General features: G+C 44.4%; 1 protein-coding gene across 2 annotated transcripts in view; it reads left to right on the forward strand.

Moving 5' to 3' along the window:
• The window catches only part of CDS2 (CDP-diacylglycerol synthase 2), a 70,796-nt gene that overhangs the window by 46,329 nt on the left and 7,712 nt on the right, over window positions 1-16,755 (forward strand). The window contains exons 2-12 of one of the 2 annotated variants that reach the window (XM_032604227.1): window positions 3,818-3,954; window positions 5,238-5,334; window positions 6,093-6,190; window positions 8,249-8,388; window positions 10,081-10,139; window positions 10,777-10,859; window positions 12,827-12,914; window positions 13,424-13,492; window positions 14,380-14,532; window positions 16,005-16,124; window positions 16,562-16,665. In XM_032604227.1, the coding sequence (XP_032460118.1) occupies window positions 3,818-3,954; window positions 5,238-5,334; window positions 6,093-6,190; window positions 8,249-8,388; window positions 10,081-10,139; window positions 10,777-10,859; window positions 12,827-12,914; window positions 13,424-13,492; window positions 14,380-14,532; window positions 16,005-16,124; window positions 16,562-16,665 (1,148 nt within the window). The remainder of the gene's footprint in view (window positions 1-3,817; window positions 3,955-5,237; window positions 5,335-6,092; window positions 6,191-8,248; window positions 8,389-10,080; window positions 10,140-10,776; window positions 10,860-12,826; window positions 12,915-13,423; window positions 13,493-14,379; window positions 14,533-16,004; window positions 16,125-16,561; window positions 16,666-16,755) is intronic. The other variant, XM_032604228.1, reaches the window with a different exon arrangement.

Below are 16,755 nucleotides of genomic sequence, written 5' to 3' on the forward strand. Positions count from 1 at the left end.
GAATGAGCTAAATAGAAATAAGTCCTAATATTTCCTCCCACACCTCAGTGGACTGTGCTATATACATCCCACATCAGGGAGCACTGCCATGTACTGCTGCCTGTGTCTCAGACCTCCACCTTTCATGGGAGCTTTGAGGAGTGGATCATTTTTGAGTTGGGGCCGCCTGTTGGATGAATGGAAAACAGGAAACAGGAAGCAAGGCAGGCAGATGCTGAGCTCACAGAATTGATTAGCCCAGGGCCCCAGCAAAGCCTGATAACCACCATTCTTTCACCACTCTACCCTCCTTGGGAAGGGTGCCCAGGTTGCCTGGGGTAGGTGTTTAGGGTTCTTGGGCTCCTGTCGTGTGTGCCATGGTCAGCCTACTGGGGGGGTGGGTGTGGGTGTGGGTGCAGCAGGTGCCTGTTGCTATTCAGTCCCTTTATAGTTTTAATAGACTTTCACTGATGTTGCATTTGATCATCCCAACAACCGTCTGAGGTGGGGGGGGGGTCCTTTCCCCAGTGGTAAGACCAGAGACTGGAGGCCTGTGCTGAGTGTCATGAGCACCAGGGCTGGGATTTGACTGGCTGCCGCCGCCACCTCCTGCAGAAAGTCTTCCGTGGCGTCTGCCTGTCTCACCGTCCGCTGGAGGAGCAAACCAGTGAAGTGCTTGACATCTCTGACTCTTGGTCCTGCGTGTGCCACTTTCTGCTGGGTGAAAACTTGGGCTCCAGGTTTCTGCCTCCTTCTGGGCCCACTATGGAAGCTGCCGCCAGCATTTGCCTCCTCACTCGGGCATGAGCAGCCCAAGTGGAAGGCCCTGCCCGTGCATAGGGAGGAGCCAGAACGCTGCAGGATTCCAGGTTCTCCAAGGTTTCTGTTCATTGCCCTGCTTTCTAGACATCTCCACCTGGAGCCCAGAGAGCTGGCCGATTTGCCCCACCCTGATCCATGTCTTCCCAGGCTGTGCTCTATCCTCCCACACAGGAATTTGCCCTTCTGCGTTTTTTGGCTGTGTTTCAGCTTGTGGGAGAGTGGCTGCCTGTGTAGGTGTTTGTCTCCTGCTCTGAGGAGACCTCCAGGTAAGGGCTCTGAGGGTGCTTATTCAGGAGCCTGGAGTGAGCTACTTGCTAACAGGCAGGTGACACCTGGAAAGTTAATCTCCTTCAGGCTTGTTTCTTTAGGGCGTTTACTTCATTTCTTAGTTGTTCATCCCAGGCCCCCTGATGTCTTGACAGTAACAACAGTCACAGCATCTTTGTAACATTTCTCTCTGTCCTTTTACTACTTTCTGCTTCAGGATACCTCTCTTCACTGCACTTCCTCCTAGCAAGGAAGGAGAGGAGTCGGATATGGCGATATCTGGGCTAACGTTCGTAAAAGGGCCTGCAAAGTCCATAGACTTAGTACCGAGCCGGAGGTCCCTGCCCCTGCCTTGCAGGGGCTCTGCCTGGGTTCCTTCCTGCCCTTCCTAGCCTGGGGAACCAGCAGCCTTTGTGAGTTTCCTTGACAACAGGATGGATAAGTTAAAAATAAACTGTGTTAGGGCTTGTGTGTGTGCACGCATGCATGCCTGTGTCCTCTTGCCTGCTGTGCTCACCTCAGCCCCTGTGGCTTCTAGATACTCCTGGAGAACATCTGTGGGAAGCCTTGGTGGGGCTCTGGTACTTGCATTTTGAAGCCCCTTGGCTGAGGGGTCAGATCTAGATAATCCCACAACATCGTTACCTCATATTCCTGATGGTAGCTGATGGGGAGAGGATGATAATGTTAACATGAAGAATGGAAAGCTGTTCCAAATGCCTGAGTCTTCACGCAGTCTCATCAGAGAGGGATAATCCCACATTATCCATGCATTTCAGAACCTTGTGGGGCAGTGGAATAGGCACAGCTCTGGGTGGGGGTTTGGTTAAATCTTTCTAGGGAACCCCTACCAGATAAGGAGGGTCCTTTCTGGGCTTCTTTTATTAGGTGAGGAAGCACAGTACAAGTCACTTGGGTGACTTGTCCAGAGCCACTGGCTAAGCATGGCGGAGGAAGGAGCACTCACCCCCATCATCGGAAATTGTGGCTTTCCCCCTCAGATCCTACGGAGGAGGCCACCTCCATAAGTTCTTTCTTTTTTAAATTGAAGTATAGTTGATTTACAATGTTGTGTTAATTTCTGCTGTACAGCAAAGTGCCTCCATAAGTTCTTTACCAAAGCCTGCTGTCCGTGTATCAGCAGTTCTGCACTAAAGCCTCTGTTTTGTGGTGTTATCACAGTTGTGAGTTAATTTAGAAACAGCTGTCTCTATGAGGGTAGGGGCAGCTTTACCACACCTGGAATTAATTCCTCTCTTCCTCCCACCATCCTTACATATATTTGTAAGTATTTTATGTAAGTATCTTTGTGCCGGGCATGAGGATATCCTGAGAAAAAGTTGTTATAATCCTTGTCTTTAGGGACCTTATGGTCAGTTGGGGCAGAAGACAGTTATAAAATCTCCCACCAAGTCCCCGTTGTGGCCAGTGCTGAGCCAGAGGGAGAAGGTCTGACTGTAGGAAAGGGAAGGACTGAGGTGGGGTGTGGGGGTTAGAGAAGGCTGGAGGAACAGGTTAGTGACACAAAGTACTTAAATCTGGAACATATTTTTAAAAACTCCTACAAATCAATAAAAAGGAAAGCAAGAAAAGTCAGTAGAAAACTGGCCAATGACTTGACAGACACTTCACAGAAGACGATATCCAAATGGCCAAGAAACATGTGAAGGGATCCTCAGTTTCATATATTTATTAGTCATCAGGGAAATTCAAATTGTCCAATTTGAAGAAAGATATAACTGTCTTTTTGTTTGCACATGTATGTAATGAAATCTTTGACACTTTGGTGAAACAACCTTTTGCCATTTTCAGTTTACTTTATTCTGAATCTCTTACTGAAGAATAAAACGGATTCCGAGATGCTTACATAAAAGGAAATCTAGTGGGATGAACACACTGAAGTCAGAGACCTGGTTAGTAGGAGATTTGGGGCCAGCCATCGAATTTCTCAGAGCCCCTGTTTCTTCATTTGTAAACAGGGATCTTTCCGTCTTCCTTCCCTTCCTTCCAGAGCTGCTCAGATGTTCACAGGTGTGGGAGATGCTCTCAAAACTGTGAAGGGCTATTCAAATACTGTGTAGTATTGTTACTCTGATTCCAAGTGATTTGATTTCTCCTGCACCTCTTCTCACAGCAGCTATTCTAAATTCTCCTAAGAAATAAAAGCTCTGAGTAGAAGGATGGTCCCTAGGATGTAGAGCAGCCTGCTCCATGGTACTCTGGATGGAGAACCTGTTGTTGGCATGGCTCTGGTCCCTTCACACAGGCTGGGGAGCAGGGTGAGTTCCTGTGAGCATTTCCTTATGTGGCCGGGGTCTGGTGGCAACTCTGTGAGTGACATCAAAGTGTCTGCTGATGCCCAGGCCTGGTGGCTGGGAGAGGGCAGTGGTACACACCAGTCCTGGTGAAGCAGTGACTCGAGTTAGTGGTCCCATAGGGCTTTCACACTGAGTGGGGCTGGCCTCCTTATGGGGTGTTCTTGTGAAGTCTGGAAGTAACACCATGGACTTTGGGGAGCCCTGTTGCGGGGGGGCAATAGCCTGAACACGCAGCTTTCCCCGAGAGAGTCTGGGCTGTCTTGGTGGTTCTGAGCATCCATAGCTTGTGGCAGAGCAGGGGCTGCTCCCTGTGTGACGTAGGTGTTGATGGAGAGGGGTTCTCAAAGGTGGATGGGTCTTTTTGGATGTCTACACCCAGTATCCTACTCAGCGCTTGTGACCTTTTCCTCTTCTGTTTTTCTGCTATGTAGGAGTCGGAGGCAGAAGCAAAGGCAGATGGAGAGACTGCATCGGACAGTGAGAGCCGAGTGGAAGCTGTCACCCTACCAACCTCTGTAGACGATACCCCAGAGGTCCTCAACAGGGCCCTTTCCAACTTGTCTTCAAGGTAGCTTGGCTTAATGATGCAAGTGCTTGCTGGGGTCTTGCACTGTCTCCAAGTGCCATGGAAGACCCGAAGCCCGTAGAGAGCCCACAGTGTTGTAGCAGGAGCCCACATCTGTTAGAATGTGAGGTTGCAGACCTGCCCGCTTTCATTGGCCACAGTCTCCCCTGCCTTTGCCTAGGGCTCCATTGAGTATCATCTAGTGTTTAACAGTGACTACGAGCGCCACCTGGGTGGATCTGGCCTTGAAGGGTGCTCTAGGCTGTCTGGGAGGTGCTGTTTAAGGAGGAGGAGCGAGTGGACATGGGGGTGGTCACTGACACAGCATGTGAAGATGAATGATCCTTGGAATTTGTGACTAATGGGCAGGTTGCTTTACACTGAGGAGCCCAAGTTTCTAGTTAAGAGTTCAGTTTTCCCTCTCTCACACACATACATTGTGGACATTCCTTGAATTTTCCTATAAGAATTGAGAAACATCTCAACTTGGGTGAATTCAGGGTTAAAATTTTGGTCCCTTGAGATTCTAGTCCTTCCGATACCAGCTGCATGGGCAGATTAAAAAGGCAAACTATAAGACCCCAAAACATTATCTAAGAGTGTTCCTGGGCATGCCTCCCACACATTTGTCCCTTTGAAAGGCTGTATTGTGCAGTGGTTAAGGGCATGGGTTCTGGAGCCAGACTCCCAGGATTCAAATCTCAGCTTAAACACTTCACAGGTGTATGAACTGTGCATCCCTTTCTTCATCTGTTGTAAAAGCTAGTAGTGTTGAGGGTTGAATCAATTAATACATGTAAAGTCCTTATAGAAGTGCCAGGTACATACATATGATAGCTATTATTACCACTGTGTTTGATACTGTTATCGCCATAGCAATGCAGGGTCAGAGCAATGTAGGATTCTGCTGCAGGAAAAATGTTCATAGTTTTTTACTCAGATAGAGAAGCCCATAGAAGCCGTCCAAGTAGATACAGAAGTAGAGGGCATTGTTCCCTCGGGTTTTTTGCCTGATTCCTTCGTTAAGACACAAGCTGGGTGTGTTTTTCTGTGGACCTTGGAGGACTTGCTGAGTTTAGCGTGGATGATGTGATGGCTCTGGCGGCTCTGCTCCTCCCAGCATGTGGCTACTGGGCTACTGCCTCTGTCAAGGTGAAGGACATACTCCTGGAAAGGATTGACCTCAGGGCCCTCTCAACCCAGGAAGAACCATCCCCCTTGGGTTTGTGCCTCAGTTCTTTCTGGGCCCCTGACGTGTTTTCTCCTTCCCCTCCTCTCTAACTTAGATGGAAGAACTGGTGGGTGAGAGGCATCTTGACTTTGGCCATGATTGCATTTTTCTTCATCATCATTTACCTGGGACCAATGGTTTTAATGATGATTGTAAGTGCCATTTATATGCTGTTTTATAGTTTTGCCTTCACTTTTCCCTACAGGACTGGTCATTTTAAGTGCCAGGTGTTGGGTTGGTTCTGGGAATCACTTCGGGTCCAGGCTCTTCAGACCACATCTGCCTTAGAATAGCTGTGATTTCTCACCTTCCAGCGGCCAACTGGAGGGCCATTTGTGTGTGAATTAAGGATCACTTTAAAATTTGATTTTATTACTTCAGCTCTTTGATCAAACTGGGACCCTGGCTACGATTCTGTGTGACTCTTGGTTTTGTTTCTTGTTTTCCTGGAGTCTCCCTCCTAGGTTTTAGGACTTTTTTGTTAAGAAATCCCAGTCCACAGTACTTTGCTGTTAGTCTTCCCACTGTCATGGACAGGGTCAAATGACTAACAGATGAGTGCTGAGCAGAGCAGTTGGGACTTTTCAAGTATGTATTTCTATTCAAAGTCAAGAATGGAAGATATTGAGTCCCGAGGTGTGGGGGGGTGTTCTACAATAAAAAGTTAATTGAAGTTTCAGAAGCATATATTTATTGTGAGAAATTGCATCTACTCTGTGTGACTTAAAGGGCCTCACTACCCTGTGGGGTGGTGTGAGAGAGAAAGGAGGAGAGTGGAATCACTGAAGGACCGACATTGTTCTTAAATATAGTGGTTTTTCTTGAAGGCCCATGACCTGTTGGTTTCTGTTTCCAAAGATCATAAGAATTGGGGAGTTGACAAGTGTTCTAATTCTTTTGTGTCCTGCAGGTGATGTGTGTTCAGATTAAGTGTTTCCATGAGATTATCACTATTGGCTACAATGTCTACCACTCCTATGACCTGCCCTGGTTCAGAACCCTCAGCTGGTAAGCTCTTTAGCCCCACAGAAACCCTTAACAGATTTGGACAAGTGTTTTGTGGTAGGTATTTACAATCATGGTGGGAGGGAGGCTGTGATGGCCATGGACCTTCACAGTGCCTTTGAGACCCAAGTATTGCATAGGCCTGACTGTATGGTTGGCCTGTGAGGAGCGTTTGAGTAGTTACCCAGAGTCTGGACTCTTCCTCAGAAGAAACCAGACCAGCTGCATCTGTGACTGTGTTTGCATCAGTATTTGGATTCCTTAGACTCTGCACAATGGCCCCCCTTTTCTATATCAGTACATTTTTCATGCTCTAGTATCTCAGCATCCCACAAGAATCATCTGGGAGTTGTCAGTGCTGGTGTTGCTATCTCTGGAAGTTGACTTCCTCATCCTTAAAACAGATGGTTGAGACCTAGTCAGTGCTTTTCAAACTGTGGTTTTGGAGCCCTAGTTCCTCGGAGGCTCCTTGGGTGCCAGTGAGCAGGAGTGAGACTGAGTGCAGGGGATCGGGGCTCCTCAGAGGAACTCTGCTTTCTCCTCCTAGGAAGGGGCTTGGCTTTTATTTTGTTTTTGGCCATGCCATGCTACATGCAAGATCTTAGTTCCCTGATCAGGGATTGAACCTGGGCCCTCGGCAGAGTCCTAACCGCCGGACCACCAGGGAATTCCGGGCTTGGCTGTCTTGAAGCAAAAACAGGATCAAAACCTATAGTACAGATGATGTCCGAGACCCCTTCCTGATCTGAAACTCGCTGCTGTATTGACCACACTCTTCTCAGGTGGTGACATGTGAGCAGAGTACTGTGTAGTCCTGAGAAGACTTCGGGCAAATACAGATTCTTCTCACCCTGCTGTGCTGGGTCTCGGGCATTGATTTCATTACTTACCAGGCCAGAGAGTAGTGTTTTGGGCCCCGGCAACTTGGTTATGGCCAAGGGAGTTGATGTGCTCGGACTTGGCCTGGACACATCCTCTGAGAGATGCTTCCTCGTCATCCAGCAGCACAAGCTGCCTCGCAGTCTCCACAGGGCCTGTGCTTGCCACCTGGGTTAAGACGTAGGTCTCTCTTGTGGTTCTTCTATAGCTGGAAAGCAATGTTATGAATTTTGTTAACATACTCAGGATGTCTAACCCCGTGGTCACTGTACAAAGGAAGTGTTTTTCACATAACAGAAAACAAACCCAGTATGGGAGTTCTTGAACTTCCACAATTAAAAAAAAAAAAAAAAAGAAAAAATGGAAGAGAGAAGCTCTCCCCTCTCTTCTTTGTCTGGATCCTTGTTGAGTGTTTAGAGTGGGGCTGCTGGTTGCCATACTCAGAAACACCAGTGAGGCCGCAAAGGTATATGAGCCATGTCTTCTCCCTCCTCAGAGCTCCTTCCAGTAGAGGAGAGAGGTTATAAACAGATGAAGAGTTAGTGCTAGTGAAAGGTTTGTGTGTCAAAGCCAGGCATCAGAGAGGAAGACAGTCTGAAGCATAATTAATTGCTTAGTGGAAGGAGCAAATACTTTGTACTATAGAAATAAATGCAGGGGAGGCAGATATCATGTTAGGTCATGCAAGGTTTTTATGAAGAAAATGGTATTTGAGCAACGAGTGATAAACTGGGTAAGTGAAGAGGATGTTCCAGGCAGGGAAAAGAAGGGAACCAAGCAGGCAGGTGGCAAGGCCAGAGAAGTCCATTTTGATAGATGTGCAAGATTTGTGTCAGGAAGAGTGGATGTAAGGCTGCGGAGGCAGGATGAGGTGCCTTTCAGAGGGTTGTCTTACAGTTTGAGTGTTAAGTTAGGCCTGGTAATGCTACAGAAGGGGCAAAAACTTGAGTCCCAAGTTTATGATAAATGGAGAGTGAATGAAAGCCACAAATTTCTAGATAAACGTCTCACCTGCAGTGTCACCAGAGAACAGGGAATGGTGATCTACTTGTCCCTGTGTGAGCTGCCCCCGGGGGTCTTGGGGGTCAGGTGGACCTCTGGTCCTCGAAGCTTTCTAACAGCCTCGCTTTAAAGGAGAGGCCACATGTGCTCCCCTTGGCAGTGACTTGTATTCTTTTACAGGTACTTTCTACTGTGTGTAAATTATTTCTTCTATGGCGAAACAGTGACAGATTACTTCTTCACTCTGGTCCAGAGAGAGGAACCTTTGCGGATTCTCAGTAAATACCACCGGTTCATTTCCTTTACTCTCTATCTAACAGGTATGAGTCAAGCAGCTCACCAGTTGTGTATGTCTTGTTTTTGCATGTCTGCTGAGTTGGGGCATTTCTTGGTCAATGTAAGGTTTTGATGACATTAACTCTGACCACTTAAGGGAGCAAAGCTAAGGATTCTGCCTTACGTGAGCTGTAGCAGCTCTTTACTAAGAGAAATGAGACCAAGGGGCTTGTGTGGTTGTGGAGGCTGAGTTTATGCCACCTGTCCTTGTGTTCCAGCCTCTGTTGGAGGACTGCATAGCATGGTCTTGTCCTGACTGTCCTCTTGGTAGAGATTCTGCAGCGTGACTGAAACAAAAACCACCCAGGAACTTGTATATAAAAAGGGACATTGCATTGACATATACACTACTATATATAAAATAGATAACTAACAAGAACCTGCTGTATATATAGCACAGGGAACTCTATTCAGTTCTCTGTAATGACCTATATGGGAATAGCATCTAAAAAAGAGTGGATATGTGTATAACTGATTCACTTTGCTGTACAGCAGAAACTAACACACATTGTAAATCAACTATACTCCAATAAAAATTAATTTTGAAAAAAGGGACATTGCAGTATATTAGAAATTTTATTGATTTGGGTTTAAAAAGACCTGTGACTTCAAAGGAGCCAGGAGCTTACTCTTTGAATCTCAGTTAGCTCTTCTGTAATCTAAAGCTAAAACAGGAGCATTACTGTGAGGATTTGAACAGATACATTGCAACTTGACAAACAGTAAAGTGCTCTGTCAATCTAAACTCAGTTAAGACTGTACAGTAATGCTAGTAATGTGTTCTTCATAGTTACCCTAAAAGCCAGTTTGAGGCATATGAGAAATTTGTTCTGACCTAATAAGTTTCAGTCTTGCCTGTTGTTCATCAGCTTGATGGCAATACTCGGCTCCGTGAAAGACACCTGGCTATTAAAATATGAAGTCCACTTCTGAGAGGTTTGCTGTGTTGAGGATAGAGAGCATGCCTCAGAGCCTGGGAGCAGCCCCACAAAGGGAGGCCAGGGGTCTTGAATAGTGATGTGCTCTCTTCTGGGCAGGGCTGCTTTTGAGGGACTCAGCACACTTGTGGGTAAAATCCCTTTTCTTCCTGGAGAGTTCGGTCATATGGGTCAGTAGGAGAGAGATGCAAGGATGGCCTTGGCCCCATACCAGGTGGATCCCCCTTCTGCCTGTTGTTTAGGACAGAGGTTGGCAAACTTTTTCTTAAAAGGTCCAGATAATAAATACTATAGGCTTTGGGGGCTATAGGGTCTCTGTTGCAGCTCCTTATTTCTGCCATTGTAGCACAAAAGGAACCCTGGACAATATGTAAGCAAATAGGTATGGTTGTGTTCTAATAAAAGTTTGTTTATAAAAACAGGCAGCTGGCCTGACTGTTGTCGGCCCCTGCTCTAGGATCAAAACATTTCTATCTGGTGAACAGTGTCCTAAGTTGAGTGTAGTCTGCAAGATTTTAAAATATTGCCTTCCTTTAATTGTCTTGAAGGAGTCATTTTTTCCTTCTGACTGCTTATCTGGTTTTATTCCCTTGGGCTATGAATTTGTGCCCTGGTTGGTTAACTGCTGCCAGGAAATTAGCAAAGGACTGCTTAACACAGCTAAAGGAAATGACTAGGACAAAGATAGATGCAGAATGTGATTCATTTTGCCCTTTCTCCTCCTCTTCCTCAAACTAGGATTCTGCATGTTTGTGCTGAGTCTGGTCAAGAAGCATTATCGACTGCAGTTCTACATGGTAAGGGAAATATGCGCATCAGTGTCCAAATTCTTGGCATAAGTGAAATTCTGTGGAAACTCCACAGGCCTCTCATCCTTTCAGTGATAAATCAAAACCCTGGAATGCAGTCTGTTTTTATTCATCTGGAACCTAGAGGATGAAGGAGGCATCCCTAGTGAAGTTTGGTGGCTCTTTATCCACCTAGACCCAATCGCTGTTATGTAATTTACACCCTAAGTAGTCTTTGCCCTCTGGACCTGAGGGTGGCCTCCAGGTAAGGCTCAAGGTGAAGCTTTAGGCATTGCCCATAGATATCCTGCCTGCTATATCACTCCCTAAAAACATCCCCTCTCTGAGTGTCCTAAGCACTCAATAAATACTTACTAAGAAAATGAGAAGTACCCAGGCTTTTGGAGCATAGAAGGACTAACTAATGGGCCATATGGGCCCTCCTTTTGATGGCAACTGTAGCTGGGGAACATAGTTCTTCCCAGAGGCCTGTTCTATACCTTTTTCACTTCCCGTAAAGCAGGTACAGAAGCAGATATCTTTCCTACCTGTTTCTAAGCAATTTTCTATTTGGTATTAACGGTTATTTGAAGTTCCTTTCAAGCTAAACTGTTAGGTAAAGTTTATCCTTTATCTTCTTTTGCAGTTTGGCTGGACCCATGTAACATTACTGATTGTTGTAACCCAGTCACATCTTGTTATCCACAACCTGTTTGAAGGAATGATCTGGTGAGTGATGTTGGGGGGGGTTTTCCTTTTATTTTGTGGATGTTTCCATATAGGTGGGCTGAGAAACTCTGATGAACTGTCTAAACCAGAGGTTCTCACCTGAGCTACATCAGAATCCCTTGCAGACCTAGTTGCAACACAGGTTGCTGGGCACCCCCACTCCTGAGTTTCTGCTTCAGTAGCTATGGGGTGGGGCCTGAGAACTTGAATTTCTGGTACATTCCCAGGTGATGCTGATGCTGCTGGTTGGGACCTACACTTTGAGAACCACTGTTCTAGACTAACAGGTGTAGGGATATTTAAAGAATCAAAGGCAATGCAACTATATGGCAACAAATTTGAAAATCTAGAAGAAAAAATCATGATTTCCTGACAAGAGGTCACCGAGTAAAAATCACGAAGAAGAAAACTTGAATAGACCAGTAACTATAAAAGAACTTTGAAAATTGCATAAGAATCCACACCTGGAAAAAATGACCAATGATAGCAGCTGAGTTTTATCCACCCCTTAATATTAAAGCTGATAAAAGCATAGGGAGGGAGAAACAAGAATGATAAACTGATTTCTTTTATGATTATAGATATACTATTCTAAATAAACTATTAGCGAATGGAATCTGGCAATGTGTCAAAAGAATGATATACTTAGTAGATTTTATTCCACAAATGCAATGGTTTCAGCAAGAAATCTATCACCATTGATAGAAATCAGTAGGCTGACTGAAGAAGCTATGCTTTTAGTGAAAATGTGAAGGCATATCCTCGTGTATATGAGGAGCTAAAGTACTGTGATTAAGATCCCAAACTGTGCCTCTGTTTCTTGTTCTCAGGGTGAAGGTACAGTAATACCCACTGCCTGAGGAATAAATTAGTAAAAATATGTAAAGTGCTTAGAACAGAGACTAGCTCATCTAAATGTTCGCCTTATGGCATTATTATGTTTAAAATAATGATAATGGCCTGAGGAGATGTACTCTCCCTCTCTTTCAGAGTGTTGTTAAGTAATTCTAAAGAGGGGCTCATGCTAAGTTCTCATCTTCAGGGCTAGACATACCACTTGGCTCTAGAGTGAATCATATTAAAATCTCTAGTTATTGGTTTTTAGACTGAACCTTCAAGACTTAATTATAGGTGTAGAGCAGAGAATGTTGCTAGAAGCCTCAACAAAGTAAATACTATGGGTGGTTGGGTGGATACAGGTGCTCTAAATCCCTACCTTAACAAGCAGGAAGTCAGAAAATATTGCCTGTAGTTGAAGGGCTAGGATTTTTGTATGTTATGTTAAGCTGTAATAGAGGAAATTTGAAAAAAGTGACTGTCAGAGAACAGAAAGTGAGAAGAGAGAGATGGTACAAGTTTGGAAACTGTCCCTTTTTTTTCATGGTGGGGATGACCAGACCAGCAGAGGGAGGCAGAGAAGAAATCTGGCTATATGTACTTGGTCTTGCTCTCAGTGTAGTCCTGGGGAAAAGTTGGGCTCACTAGAGCTAGTAATAAACAGTAAAAAAAAAAAAAAAAAAAAAAGGTAAATTATGAAATAGATAATAAATGTATTACTTAGGATTATGGAGGTAACTACTAGAAGAAGAAAAGTCAGAAATGTTTAAAAGTAGTTATTTTGGAGAATGGAGATAGGGATAGGGGAAACAAGGCAACTTTTTATTTTTTCTTTTCTTTACACTTTAAATTTTTATATTACTTTATAATGAAAAAAGAACAAATGACATTTTATAGGATACCACCTCCATTTATTCAGTAGTCATTCAGTAAACATTTGAATGCTGCTATGTGCTGGGTACTAGGTATGGCTTATGTGGCATTTTATTTCTTTTAAACTTATTCCTTAATGGTTAATAAGTACTATATGGGTTATTCTGGTACTGAAATTTATGAATGGCATTGTTTTGTGGACTTCTGAGGTATTATCATGTTGGTAGTGTTGATTCTTACTTTGGTTTATTTCCTAGGTTCATTGTCCCCATTTCTTGTGTGATCTGTAATGACATCATGGCCTATATGTTTGGCTTCTTCTTTGGTCGAACCCCACTCATCAAGGTAAGTGGATCACCCTAACATGGACCATCACCGTGAGGGGAGGGTGGTGCTTTCAATATGAGTAGATCAGCTTGGGAGACAGAAGAGATCTAGCCGGTGTGTACATCTTTATGTCATCCTGATGAAAGGCTAGTAATAAATTAGCTTCAAGAGAAAAGCCAGAGGAAGACTTGACAACTACTCATAGGAAAAAAAAGAGCTAATAGGGAAAATATTTTTATAGACGGTGTAGGCACACTTTTGTGGCTTTGATCTGAATTTGAGTGTTATCATTTAAATAGTTTGCTGTTTTATAATATAATTAAATTATTTGGCCAATTGAAACAGAAAGGAAACTGAGGGCTATCAGACAGGGAACAAGGAAACCAAGTATGGGGTACTTTAGAAGGTGAGGTGGTTTAATTGAATGAGTTTTTTTAATAGTAGAAAGACTTTTAACAGTTAATCATTATTCCCAAAGCTATAGTTATCAAAATGCCTTTTTTTAAGAACTTGCTCTCTGTCCACAGCTGTCCCCGAAGAAGACCTGGGAAGGCTTCATCGGGGGCTGCTTTGCTACTGTGGTATTTGGCCTTCTGGTAGGTGGTGCTCCCAGTTGGGTGGGGGATGGACAGAGGCCTCCCACCCACCTTCAAAGCCCATCCACAGCTAGTGAGCATGTCCCCCGAGGCCAAGGACTCTGTCCTGCTGAATGGCAACTTTGCCCTGTAGCGGGGCATGAACATGGCATGGGCAATGCCAGCTGTCCTTTATCTGCCGGTCTTTAAGCAGTAGAGGAGTGGGGGCCGTGCACACCTTGTACTCCTCTCAGTCTGAGGCCTGGCAACACTCAGGAGATGGCATTCTTGTCCAGGCAATTGATATTTTGCCTGAGAGTAAGAGGTGAGGTGGGATATGCCATTCTAACCCAGATTTTCTCCTGTGCGTGTCTTTCCTGGAGAAGAATGATCTTCCAGCCCTTTCTAGAGCACCATTCGCTGCTTCTGACCCTCAGGCCTGTCTCTCCCCTTTTCAGAGTTGTCCAGCTGCCCTTCAGGGCTGACCCCTACTTACTGCTCTTCAGCCTTCTCTCCTCCTGGTTGTCTCCCTCTCACTATACCACTCCCCTCACCACCTGCCATTTCGAATTAAGGGATCCTGAGAAAAATGGACCGTCGCTCCTCCAAATGGGTGAAACTTCTTGTAGTTCTTTGCCCAAATTCCCTCAGGTCTTTCCTGGATTTATTCAGGGCCTGGTTGTTGGAGCAAGTACATTGAAGCCTCAGTGGGCCATCAGCCTCTTTTCCATTTTTTTTTTTCCAGATACAGATAAAATACACATATGGTGAAATATGAACCTCTGATTTAGTGCATAGCTTGCACTTAGGGTGCTAGGCACTGTGAGGGACTTGGCTGAACCAGGCACGTGCTGCCCAGGCAAGATGGCTGGAACTTGTCTCCTTAGTCTGTCTGTTCTCATCCTCAGCTGTCCTATGTGATGTCCGGGTACAGATGCTTTGTCTGCCCCGTGGAGTACAACAATGATACCAACAGCTTCACTGTGGACTGTGAGCCCTCGGACCTGTTTCGTCTGCAGGAGTACAACATTCCTGGGGTGATCCAGTCGGTCATTGGCTGGGTATGTGCCACTCACATGGGGCGAATGATCCTTGGCTGGATAGTGACTACAAAGAGAGAGCCCCCTCTCCACCACTGCCTTCCCTCAAAAACAACTAGCTTCCTCCCTCCCCAAAGCTTGTAAGCCCCAGGTTGGAGAATTGCTCAAGTCAGTTCAGGGTGAAGACAGGAGGAGACATTTCCTCCCGCTTCAAATCATTAAGACCAGGATTCTGAAAGTGTGCTTTTGGATCCTGGGTCACCCTGAGGTCCTCTCAGGGGGTCTGTACTTTCTTCATAACATAATGAAGAAAGTTTCACTTTTTCACTTTGTCAACATTTGCCATGATGGTGCAAAAGCAGTGCTGGCACCTTAGCGTGAGTGAAGGCAGTGGCACTAAACTGGACTGTCATTGAATTCATTATGCCACATACTCACAGGAAGACTCAGCCAGCTCACTTTAAGAATGTCTTTGATGAGATAGTAAAATTATTAATTGACCCTTGAATACACACCTTTCTAATGCTCTGGTACCGAAATTGAAATTATACATAAAATGCTCCTGCTAAATGCTGCAGGACAGTGCTTACCTAAAGGAAGACTGCGTGTGCACCTGCTTGAGTTATGAGCTGAACTAGCGGCTTTTTTATGGGGACATAATTTTTACTTGAAAAGAACCGGCAAACTATAATTTTTCAGATTTGGATTTTTGGCAGACATTTTTCTTGAAAAGAAACAAAGTGAGTCTGTCACTTCAAGAAAACAACTGACAGTAGTTGTTACCAATGATAAAATTTGGCTTTCAAGTACAAATTAGAGTTTTGGAAAGTGTATACCTGCCACTGTAAGTTTGACAGCTTCTTAATACTTAAAGGCTTTTCTGAGGGATCTGTGGTGATTTTAACATATGACGTTTTGACATTGTATGGCAAAATTTGTCTACATTTGAAAGATCTGTGTAACTCAGTGAACCAGTATTTTTGAAATGGCCAGTGCATGGTGTTACACAGTCATGCACGGGTAAACGATCCATTCAAATGGTCATTGATAGGCTTTCAGATTCCACATTGCACCAAATTTTTTTTTTTTTTTTTTTGCACCAAATTTTTAGAAAACTACCGCTCAAGTTTTGGTGTAGTATCAGAGAAGAGTACCCATAATTATCTGAAAAGACGGTGCTAAAATACTCTTCCTTTTTTCAACAATGTATCCTTGTAGGGCTACATTTTCTTCATACACTTCAACCAAAACATCATATTGCTGTAGACTGAATGCGTAGTACCTTAATGTCCTCTATTAAGCCATATATTAGAGATTTACCAAAAACAAACAAAAACCCCCAAACCAGTCTTTTTCCTAAATTATTTTGGGTGGGGGGAGAGAAGTAGTTTCATAAAGAGGTGGTTTTGTTGTTGTTTGTTTGTTTTTTAATGTTAACAAGTAATAAGCCTGGGCTTGCAGGCATCTCAACTGACTTCATTTATTCTTTTCAGAAAACAGTCCGGATGTACCCCTTCCAGATTCACAGCATTGCCCTCTCCACTTTTGCTTCACTCATTGGCCCCTTTGGAGGGTTCTTCGCTAGTGGATTCAAGCGAGCCTTTAAAATCAAAGTAGGAAAACGCTTTTCTTTTCCCCTCATTGTCTCCTAGCTGGGCCCCTTTTCACCCATCTTCTGCCTTCCTCCTCCTGTCCCACTTCATCAGCCACCACCCCCTTCAGAATACCAAGCTGTGAACTCTGATTATTAATGTGTGCTCTTCTTCACCCATGCATGGAATTTAAGTAGGTTAAAGGAAGATACATTGTTTCTAAGAAAATTCAGTGGTTGGATTTTCAGTATATTTGTTAATATATTCTTTCTTCAAAAGAAACATTTTGTAATTTAATAAGTTTGTGTACTATTATAGCTTCAGCATTTGAATCAATACTTTTCACTTTATGTTGCCCTCAGCTATTCAGTACAGTAGCTGGACATTGAGGTGGGACCATAAACCAGGCTTTGACTTGGCTGAGGCCAGGCTCATCAATCCTTCCCCTCCTCTAACAGGACTTTGCCAATACCATTCCTGGCCATGGAGGCATCATGGATCGCTTTGACTGCCAGTATCTGATGGCCACCTTTGTCAATGTGTATATTGCCAGTTTTATCAGGTATAGTACCTTTCCATCTGAACCAACTTAGTGGATTTTTAAGTGGTGAAATTCTAGAATTCTAGCTACTCAGTTTGAGTGAAAAAAACC

This window comes from Phocoena sinus, chromosome 15, assembly GCF_008692025.1.
Source record: "Phocoena sinus isolate mPhoSin1 chromosome 15, mPhoSin1.pri, whole genome shotgun sequence".
Lineage (NCBI taxonomy): Eukaryota > Metazoa > Chordata > Mammalia > Artiodactyla > Phocoenidae > Phocoena > Phocoena sinus.